Below are 11,188 nucleotides of genomic sequence, written 5' to 3'. Positions count from 1 at the left end.
CTGATATTTGTATAAAGGACTTTTATAAAGGAGGAAAAAAAGAACAACAAAGATGTGTGTGTGTGTGTGTGTGTGATATATTTCCCCTAAATTGATTTTTGATTTTTGAATTTTATTGCTATTCATATTTTTATACTGTATTTTATGCTGCTTTTATAATTAAGTGTTTTAAATTTGTTGTTAGCCGCCCTGAGTACGGCTTTTGAACCGGGAAGGGTGGGGTATAAATAAATAAATAAATAAATATTATCATTATCATTATTATTATAATATATATATGCATACAAAAAAATGCAATATAAGATGCTCTCATACATTTTTATAAAAATTGATAAATTGTTTTTATTCGCAATACTTATGTATTGGTACTGTGTCCTCTTTCCACTCTTGGGCATATGTCACGTGTAAAGGTCTTTTACCCCAAAGGGTTGGACTAGATGACCCTGGGACCCTTCCATAAAAAGAGGGGGGGGATGCCCATTTCTGCACCAGCACGAAATGCCTTCCTTTTCACTTGTTCCAACCAGCGCCTACCAAAGTCTGAACAGTCTCCGTCGTTGTCTCTATCTGGGCAGCTGCAGCACATGGAGAGCGCGAAGAAACCCGCCGTTTAAGGGCCTGCATATCACTCTGAACTTTTTCCTTCTTCTTAGCTCTACGAGGAGAACGGGCCGATGTTGCCGGAAGTGATGTGCGGTGATGGCTGGGTTGGCCCTTCTCGCTTCCCGTCGGGGTTCGCGGAAGCTTCCCTGGGCTGCTGCGGCCGGTGGGCTGAGGGGATACGGAGGCGGAGGCGGCGCCATGCCTAAGAAGGTCGGTCGGAGAGCGCGGAGGCTCCGAGCTTCCAGACTAGCCGCCCTGAGAGTCCGAAGGTTGAAATGCAAAAGACGTCGTGTCCCGCCAATGAGCTCCAGGGGGCGCGCGCGGGTCTCCCCCTTCCTCACCCGAAGCCTCACAACAACCCTGTGAGGTAGGCTAGGCAGAGAGCGAGGCAGAGACGGTGCAGTGAGATTCGTGGCCGCCCAGGGCTTAGTGCAACCCTGGGCTTAGATAGGGCTGCCATACGTCCTGGTTTCCCAGGACATGTCCTGCAGTTCGCCTCCGAAAAGGGAGTCCTGAATTATTTTTCGGAAAGCGGGCAGATCAACATACATAAAAATAAAATAGGTAAAGAGACCCCTGACCATTAGGTCCAGTCGTGGCGAACTCTGGGGTTGCAGCACTCATCTTGCTTTACTGGCCGAGGGAGCTGGCGTTTGTCCGCAGACAGTTTTTCCAGGTCATGTGGCCAGCTAAGCCGCTTCTGGCGAACCAGATTAGCACACGGAAATGCCGTTTACCTTCCCACTGGAGCGGTACCTAGTTATCTACTTGCACTTTGACGTGCTTTCAAACTGCTAGGTTGGCAGGAGCTGGGACCGAGCAACGGAATCTCACCCCGTCACGGGGATTCAAACCGCCGACCTTCTGATCAGCAAGCCCTAGGCTCTGTGGTTTAACCCACAGCGCAACCCTATAAATAATATATATATTAATAATAATAATATATGTACATACGCCACCCTAGACTCGGAGATCTCAGGGCGGTTCACAGAGCAACAAACGTCCTGGAAAACCTGCAACAGGGGTTAAATTGTGCTGAAAACGCATTAAAAAAGCTCCAAAACTCAAAAATTCTTTTTGTGTGCGTATAAGTTTTATTAAATTTTCTGCTTTGCAATTTAGAATATTCATTTAAACAACTTTAAAATGTCAATGACTTCCCTTCTTCTCTTTACATGGTTCATTTTGCATACCATAAATCCCTGCATATTTTACATAAACTAAACCGTTCAGTATTCCATTATTACATCCGTCAAAACTTGTTTACACTGTTGAATTTATCTTAATGCTGCCAACGTTTTCAAGTGTACACCATCCCCCCCCATATATTCAATAAACATGTTTCAATCTTCTTCAAATGTATGTTCTTCTTGTTCTCTTATTCTGTATGTTAAGTCCGCAAGCTGCACATGTTCCAGCAGTTTAAGTTGCCATTCTTCTTTAGTTGGGACCTCACTCGTTTTTCATTTTGGGGCTAACAAAACCGGGACGCAGTAGTGGCATACATTAATAACATTTTTTGACACCTCAGAAATTCTTGTAGCTTTTATGGAAAAAAGTTCGATGACTTTGGTTCCTCTAAAACACACACACAAACACAACTCAACAACAATTTGGGGGGTGGGGTGGGGAGCTCAACAATTCTGATCTGATTTTTACTTTTGGAGATATGGCAACCCTATCTTAGAATCACAGAATTATTAGACAGAATAATATCATGGCACCTTGTTGTTGTTTAGTCGTTCAGTCGTGTCTGACTCTTCGTGACCCCATGGACCAGAGCACGCCAGGCACTCCTGTCTTCCACTGCCACCCGCAGTTTGGTCAGATTCATGTTTGTAGCTTCGAGAACACTGTCCAACCATCTCTGTCGTCCCCTTCTCCTTGTGCCCTCCATCTTTCCCAACATCAGGGTCTTTTCCAGGGAGTCTTCTCTTCTCATGAGGTGGCCAAAGTATTGGAGCCTCAGCTTCACGATCTGTCCTTCCAGTGAGCACTCAGGGCTGATTTCCTTAAGAATGGATGCGTTTGATCTTCTTGCAGTCCATGGGACTCTCAAGAGTCTCCTCCAGCACCATAATTAAAAAGCGTCAATTCTTCGGCGATCATGGCACCTTAGAGACGAATAATTAATATTGTGGCATGAGCTCATCAGACGCATACAGGCATGCATGCCTAATTTTGTCTGCCGCTTTCCCATAGTTAAGGCCCTGCTCAAGGCGTCTTACAACATTTGGGGGGGCGAAATCGCATAACTGCAAACGTAAAGAAATAAGTAAATAAAACGCGTAAAGTGCACAGCCCAATTGAATGATTTCCACATAAATTATATTTTTATATTTTAAAAAAATCAATAACAGCAACAACCCCCCTCCCCCATCCCTTGCAACAGTCTAGAAGTTGTCAGTAGTTAGGTCAGAGCAGGCTTCCTCAACCTCGGCCCTCCAGATGTTTTTGGCCTACAACTCCCATGATCACTAGCTAACAGGACCAGTGGTCAGGGATGATGGGAATTGTAGTCTCAAAACATCTGGAAGGCTGACCTTGAGGAAGCCTTGGTCAGAGGGAAATGAAATGCCCAAAGGGCTACTGGTGGACAATTCTGCTAGATCCAGAAAACTTAACAGAATTGTAACAGTCCAATAAACTTTTAAATGATTTGTCACTCTACTTTTTGCTTTTCACTTCCCATAGGGTGCCGTTCTTATAGCTTCCTCCCCCCCCCCCCCGCAACCACATCTTTATATACCTGCAAGTGAGGATTATGCTTCATGCGTCTTAATGGAGTGCAGCCTAGTTCACCAAAGTTAACAACATTTGTTATTCCACAGGACTCTTGTTAACTTTGCTGTGTCTGACTGATGCAGCTACTGGAAATGGTTACAAAGGTTCTTGTGAAACATACCAGACAAAAAGCAGACTTATGATAGCAGAAGCCAGTTCTCACAGCCAGTCAGCAACTGAAATTAGGAGATAGTTTGAATTTTTAGGGGGTGAGGGTGCTGCCTATTACCTGGGGTTTGGATATCTAGAGCTACTTGTTTTCTTTAAACCTGCCCTCCATGGGTTTGTGAACTTCTGAGAGGAGATACATTTGGCAGAGATGAGTGAATGCCTTTGAAACTTTTTGCAAACCATTTGATTCAGGAGTCTTAATATCATAGTTGTTTCAGATATGCTTAAGCTGCCTTTCAAAGCAGTCTTTATATGTTATAGCAATGCTTTATTTTTAAAACGACATTATACAATTCAAATCACAACGGTACAGCCTGTTTAAATGTTTACTGTGCAATAAAATGCAGTGAAAATTAACAAAACCTATACAATAAAATATTTAAATTAAAAGCAAAGTAAAACATGAGGCTTTTTTCAACTTTGCTTCACCTTCCTGCACTCTCTGGCTTATCATGTTTCTCTGTTCTGTTTTAAGGGAAAAGCACAGAGTAAGGATATAGCAAAGTCTTCGGTTCCTTCAGGCCCTGTGGCAACAGATAAAAGCGGCTCCGTTACCATCTCTGTTCATGCCAAACCTGGCTCCAAACAAAATGCTGTAACAGGTATGTTGGAAGTTGGGAGGGGATAATGTTTTTAATTCCTTGTTATGGGAAATTTTCTTTGTGCAAATCCTGGGTTGGTTCCTGGAAGAGGCAGAAAACTCCTAGAACTTAGATGTGGACTGGATGCAAAAGGCCCTCTCAGCTGCCAGTACTCAGCAACTCATCCGAGGGTCCATTGATTGGAAAAGAAGGAATGGAAGGGTGAGCTGCCTTAGAGCCCTTAACATGCGTTAAGGGGGGTAGAAAAGCACGATAAAAAATCTCATTTTTTGCCATTTTTTTTGTATGTGATAAAGTATGTGAAGCTAATGAAAACAACACATCCATAAAACAGCACTAAAGGTTTGTACATAAACTAGGATAAAACAAAATGAATCAACATGTTTTAAAAGCTTGGGGAAATGAAAATGTTTGTGCCTGGTGCCAAATGGGATTAAAGTTGATGCTAGGCTAACTTCTTTGGCAAAGGCACTCCAAAGATGGGGTGCCATTGCTGAATAGGTTTTCCCCCTAGTAGCCAACACACTTCATATAGTGGGGCACCCTGAGAAAAACCTCTGGTGATGCCTTCAGTTTATAGGTAGATACCCCAGATTCACGGGACGCGGGTAGCGCTGTGGGTTAAACCACAGAGCCTAGGACTTTCCAATCAGAAGGTTGGCGGTTCGAATCCCCGCAACGGGGTGAGCTCCCGTTGCTCAGTCCCTGCTCCTGCCAAGCTAGCAGTTCGAAAGCACGTCAAAGTGCAAGTAGATAAATAGGTACCGCTCCGGCGGGAAGGTAAATGGAGTTTCCGTGCACTGCTCTGGTTTGCCAGAAGCGGCTTAGTCATGCTGGCCACATGACCCGGAAGCTGTACGCCGGCTCCCTCGGCCAATAAAGCGAGATGAGCGCCGCAACCCCAGAGTCGTCCACGACTGGACCTAATGGTCCAGGGTCCCTTTAGCTTTACCTTTTTACCCCAGATTCAAGCTGTAAAGGCCTTCAAAGATCAAAACTAGTACTTTGAATTGGGTCTGGAAATTGACTGAGTTCCAGTGCAATGGACAAATCTCCACTATAATATGATTGGTCCCAGTTAGTAATCTAGAAGGTCTGTTCTGAAGTAACTGCAGGTTCCAGATTATCTTCAGAAGACAGCCCCATGTAGAATGCATTGCAGTAGTCTAACCTTGAAGCTGCCAGAGCATGGATCACTGAAGTCAGCCTATTTCAGCTTAGATAGGGATACAGCAAGTGAACCATCCTAAACTGGTAAAACTGGAACGTTCTTCACAGGGAGTGTAATTCAGCCCAAAACAGAGTGAATTCCACTCATCTAGTGTTTTATCTGGGTAAAACTTTAAGCTTATTAGCACTTATCCAGTCCAGAAACTGTAGTCAATGCCAGTTGCTGGGGAACACAAGTAGAGAGAAGAACACTGTTATGTGGGCTTCCTGGCTGTTTGAACACGATGAGAACAGGATACTGTAGCAGATGGGCCTTTGGCCTGATTCAGCAGGGCTCATCTTAATATCTCAGTCAACACCGATTTAGCACTTCAACTTGTTTGCAATGTGTGTTCACCCCAGATCACCAGATGACCTCACCAGTGAGTTTCACGTTGATGGTATATGAAAGTTTCCAAAGAAGCGTTTTATGGTTTGAATGTTACAAGAAGCTTAATGAATATCTGAGCAATAAAAGCCTTAAAATACTCCTTGCAGATGTGACGACAGATGCAGTCGGTGTGGCCATTGCTGCTCCTCCATCCGAAGGGGAGGCCAACGCAGAGCTATGTCGCTACCTCTCTAAGGTCCTCGAGGTTAAGAAGAGCGAGGTTGTGTTGGAGAAGGTATTCCATTCTCTCTCTTTTTAATATGTTGTATTTGGGGCTCTTGATACTTATTCATGCCGATTAACTGCGGCAGGTCACTTTTGCCAACTTTCATTTTACCAGCATGGGGAACACTCTTAATCCAACTGAAGTAGGAGGGGACCAATTCCTGCAAAAGGTTGTCTTGAAGAACTAGAAATGGCTGTCTAACCGCAGGCCTTGGAAGAGATGTTGATGGACGTAGAAGAGGAGGAGATATGATAGCTATCTTCAAATATCTAAAGGGCTGTCGCAAGGAAGATGGAGCAAGCTTGTTTTCTCCTGCTCCGGAGGGTAGAACACAAACCAATGGCTTCAAGTTACAAGAAAGGCAGTGTTAGAAACAGGGATATGAAAGCTAGGAGCTAAATGGCACCTTAAACCAAAGTTATGGGTGCAACAACGGAATGTCTAGGCATGCTTTTTTTATAACAAGAATTCAAAGCTGAAAATGAATGAACTGCAGTTGAAATATTATGTTCATTTTTCACATGGTCTAGTCCAGGGATCCCCAAACTAAAGCCCGCAGGCCAGATAAGGCCCGAGGGACTCGTTTATCTGGCCCGCGGCAACCCCCGCTGCCTGCTGCTGCCCGCTCTTACCGGTGCTGCGCGGCTGCCCACTTCCGAGTCGGAGGAGCACCGGAAATAGCTTGTGCGCATGTGCAAGCGTTATTTGCACACGTGCAAGCGTTATTTCCGGTGCACATCCGGGTTGGAGGAGGCCCGTGCACATGCACACAATCTATTTCTGGTGCTCCTCCGACCCAGAACTGCGCCAGAAATAGCATGTGCGCACGCGTATGGGCACACGTTCCCCCGCCTTCTGGCCCGCCGCACGATCGGTGCTGGAAACACCGGCCCGAGGCGCGGTAAGTTTGCTGACCCCTGTCTAATCCTTCCCTTAATATTCATAAGAGGGTCTTCAGAGAGTAGCTGGAAGTGGGGAGGCAGAAAAAGTTCCTCCTTTCCTTCCACTCTGCAGTTTTAATCTGAAATCTTAGGCACAGTACTGTGCCCAGAGCTCGGAAACCACTTGTGCTAATGAAATTCCCAGTCACAAAACGCGCTTAGAACAATGGGAGTTTCGAACACTGAAGAAGGGAGATTCCAACTGAACATCAGGAGGAACTTTCTGACAGTAAGAGCTGTTCAACAGTAGAATGGACTCCCTCAGAAGGTGGTGGACTCTCCTTCATTGGAGGCCTTTAAAAAAAGGTTGGGCGATCTGTCATGGACTCTTTAGCTGATATTCCTGCAAAGCAGAGGGTTTGACTAGATGACCCTCATGACCCTTTCCAACTCCACAATTCTCTCTGCCATCAGCTCCAGCAAGCATGGCTAATGGTCAGGAGTGGCTGGGTTTGTAGTCCAATTCTCTGTTCCTTATTGTCATTCACATTAATTGATCCTTTAAATATTGCCCATAACTTTTTCAAACTCATTATGGAGTCCAGTGAGTGCCTGATAGCAGCTGATGCTGTAGTGTTGCTGTAACTAAGCAGGCACAGAAACTTGGTCAGAAACTCGGATGGGAGATGACCAGGAGTCCCAGGTGGAAACCTTGTCAAAATATGCAGGTGTTAGTGTGTGAAATCATCTTAAAGTTATTTGCTTTTTTATTAAAACAGGGAGGCAAATCTCGAGAAAAAGTAGTGAAGATTTTGGCACCAGTGACTCCTGATGAAGTTTTAGAGAAGCTGAGAAAAGAAGCTGCCAGCTGAGACATTTCCAAAGCAATAAATGAGCAAAGTTGTCTCAGCAGGTCGTTTCCTGGTGGTGAAGGACAAAGAAGGTTATACACAGGAGAGCACATTTTAAAAGGTGGCAGAGAAGCTCAACGTGCATCTGTAGACAACCACAAAGATGAATTTAAGAGCGATCACAAGGTGCGGATACACTAATGTCATCAGGACTCCAAGACTTCATTAATTGGAAAAGATGAAAATTGTGGTATAATCGATATTATTTTATTTATATACAGCTTAATTGAAGTAAACCTCCTAAGTGGTTTACATTGGACATTAGCAACTATTCATTAAAATCACCAATAAAAACAAATGTTAAAAACCAGCTGACATAACATTGATGAGAATATAAATAAAATCAACAGTTTTTAAAGCAGATACACATAAAAAATTGATATTCAAATTACATGTCTGGGTAGGTAGACTCACCTACAGTGTGTAGCAGGTGCTGAAATCAACACAGCGAAGGCCCCTGTCTAACTCAATGGGCAGGGAGTAGGTGCTACCAAACTCAAGGATCAGTGGCTTGGAAATGCAGAACAAGCATAATGCAGCACTTGAAAAGTGGCAGTTCTGCAAACTGATGTGGGCAAATGAGCACATCGGGCAGTGCTCTCTTTTTTATATATGGAGGGGGGGGTGCCGGTACTCACCATGAAGTTGTTGAAGTAAGTGCCAGTACCATGTACCCTTAAGTACCCGGGGAGAGCACTGCATGTCGGGCAAGGTGATCCTTTTTGATGGGTCACTGCTGGAAGTTCTCCAAATAGCATTTTATATAGTAGCCTAGAAGCAGATTACTGTTTTTGGAAGTGTTAAAATGTTGAACTTTGTCGCCTGTGGTGTGTGCACTCAACCCAAAAACGTCTCTAGAAAATAGGTTTTGCAGGTTGCCGTGGTTTAATAATTTGTAAAACCTGTTTAGCCAAAGACTACCACCCTGCAGATATATTGGAAAAGATTAAGAAATGGGTCCCCAAATGCATGTATGATTCAAAGTAGGTCCTGGGTCTTGTTGCAACCCACCTGCAGCATATTGGTGGGTGCCAACCCACCAGCTGAAGACCAGTGGTGTAGACAATACTGAACTGAATGGACCGGTTTCATGTGTTACTCTGTGTTGGGCTGAGAGAAAGAGAGGAACTGGCCCAAGATCATCCAGTGGACTTCATGGCTGAGTTTGGGATTTGAACCCTGCTTTCGCAGGTCCTAGTCTAACACATCCAAAACATCTGGAGCATTCCAGCTAGGGTGGGGATCATTCACATGGTCTCTCATCTGAGCCTTGTCAATGGTGCTGAGCCTTTGCTTGCTGGTTCTAAGATGTTTTGGCAAGTGTGGGGTTTCTTTGAATTTTTTTCCCTCCAGAAACCGAGCAGAAGAACAAAGTTGACATGTTAGAGCCTCACTGAATGTGACTTTGGGTGAGGGTGGGTGTTACTTTTCCAAATAAAGAGGAAATGCATCACCCACAAAAAAAGACATTGATGTGCATCAACTTTTCATATGCTAATTTGTTAATAATATTAATAATTGAATTTATATCCAACTCTTTCTTCCAAAGGAGCTGAGAATGGCAGGTGCACAATTTAAAAGCCAAGCCAAGCCAAGCCATTCTAAAACAGTTAAAAAAACAATTATAATTAAAAACATGCAAAAGCAGTTACAGTTTAACATTCTTCTATCCAACTATCTTAGGGCAGAGGCGTAACTAGGCTCTTGTGTGTTCTTGGCATGGAGCCATATTGGTGCCCGCCCCCATCTCTTGCACCCTTGGCAGGAAGCTGTATTAGCACCTCTGAATCTAGAGAGACCGTGGACCAGAAACTCAAAAAGTCACACTTGGGCTGCTGCAACGGCTTTGGAACTGCCCATCAGCAACAGGGCAGAGGCTCCAGGCCTGGACCTCATGCTGAAGAAGAAATGCAGGACTACCCCAAGGGGAACAATGCCTCTGTCCATTCTACTCGCAGTTCCCTTAGAAATGATTATCTGCCTTCAAGCTCGGTGCATGAACAACATTTGGAAGACCTGTTTTGTTCTCGCGTTAGTAAGAATCTCTCTCCCGTAGTATATTAGTATAAAAATGTAAAGGTACCCCTGCCCGTACGGGCCAGTCTTGACAGACTCTAGCGTTGTGCGCTCATCTCACTCAAGAGGCCGGGGGCCAGCACTGTCCGGAGACACTTCCGGGTCACGTGGCCAGCGTGACATCACTGTTCTGGCGAGCCAGAGCCGCACACGGAAACGCCGTTTACCTTCCCGCTAGTAAGCGGTCCCTATTTATCTACTTGCACCCGGGAGTGCTTTCGAACTGCTAGGTTGGCAGGCGCTGGGACCGAACAACGGGAGCGCACCCCGCTGCGGGGATTTGAACCACCAACCTTTCGATCAGCAAGCCCTAGGCGCTGAGGCTTTTACCCACAGCGCCACCTGCGTCCCAAGTATATTAGTATACTTGCTGCCATTTGGTATGGGTAAATATGCATTGGTACTTCATATCTGCATATGAGGAACCATTTCCAGTCTCCCACCTGTACCTATTACAGTGAAGATACAACTGTATGAACCTTTTCTCCACCTGCTGTTCCCCATCCACAAACCAGGGAGAAACATCTCATAAGAGAATGTGAATTCTGATCTTGCTATGTTCTGCCTTTCCAGCTCTCCTTTGGCATTAATGTTTTCTGACTGCATGTTTCAAAACTGGGTTTTCTGGTTCTTTGCTTTCCCATCATATTGGGTTTCCTGCCTTGTACATACATGGCCAAGGGTGCCTTAGGTACTGAGGCGCTCATTTCAAAATACAGTAGGCCTGACACGCTGTCAGCTCGATGATTTGTGTCTGTCAGAGACTCCCACTCATACCGCTGATTCCATGGTTTGTCAAATAGCAGTGTAAAGCCAACGGGGCTTTCTGTGTGGCCCTTGAGCTGGAGGATATTTACTCCTTTGACCTGTGCAGTGGCACCTCGGGTTAAGTACTTAATTCGTTCCGGAGGTCTGTACTTAACCTGAAACTGTTCTTAACCTGAAGCACCACTTCATGGGGTCTCCTGCTGCTGCCGTGCCGCCGGAGCACGATTTCTGTTCTCATCCTGAAGCAAAGTTCTTAACCTGAAGCACTATTTCTTGGTTAGCGGTGTCTGTAACCTGAAGCATATGTAACCTGAAGTGTATGTAACCCGAGGTACCACTGTACTGGAAAAGTAAGGGGCTTTTCTTGGGAAAATGCTGTGAGCAGGTGGGGAGCGCTGCCTGCGATCTTGGAGACAGTGGGAACTGGGATATGGCAGCAACTAGCCTCTCTGGGACTTGAACTGAGAAAAAAGCAGCTTTCAAATCTCTGCCACCAATCTGTGTCTTCCAGTCTCAACTAAAACCCAGCTTGATCATCACCTCATTTGTCTCTCTTGGTTTTATTC

The 11,188-nt window shown here is 45.0% G+C and overlaps 1 protein-coding gene across 1 annotated transcript; it reads left to right on the top strand.

The window, feature by feature from the left end:
• The first annotated feature begins 664 nt into the window (after positions 1-664).
• LOC310663867 (UPF0235 protein C15orf40 homolog) lies at positions 665-8,088 on the top strand. The gene is made up of 4 exons (XM_083412354.1): positions 665-813; positions 4,034-4,160; positions 5,868-5,995; positions 7,647-8,088. The coding sequence occupies exons 1-4, from the start codon at positions 700-702 to the stop codon at positions 7,737-7,739; spliced, it is 462 nt and encodes a 153-aa protein (XP_083268480.1). The 5' UTR covers positions 665-699; the 3' UTR covers positions 7,740-8,088.
• Positions 8,089-11,188: the final 3,100 nt, after the last annotated feature.

This window comes from Podarcis tiliguerta (genome assembly GCF_965153285.1).
Source record: "Podarcis tiliguerta genome assembly, chromosome: 14".
Classification (NCBI taxonomy): Eukaryota; Metazoa; Chordata; class Lepidosauria; order Squamata; family Lacertidae; genus Podarcis; species Podarcis tiliguerta.
The sequence above is the reverse complement of the archived record's forward strand: the minus strand, read 5'-3'. Positions and strand labels throughout refer to the sequence as shown.

Excerpts from the sequence above, each read along its gene's own strand:
- LOC310663867 (XM_083412354.1), top strand. The coding sequence starts at position 700 with ATGGCTGGGTTGGCCCTTCTCGCTTCCCGTCGGGGTTCGCGGAAGCTT. Across the intron at positions 814-4,033 it reads GCGGCGCCATGCCTAAGAAG|GGAAAAGCACAGAGTAAGGA; the intron begins GTCGGTCGGAGA and ends TTCTGTTTTAAG. Across the intron at positions 5,996-7,646 it reads GCGAGGTTGTGTTGGAGAAG|GGAGGCAAATCTCGAGAAAA; the intron begins GTATTCCATTCT and ends TTATTAAAACAG.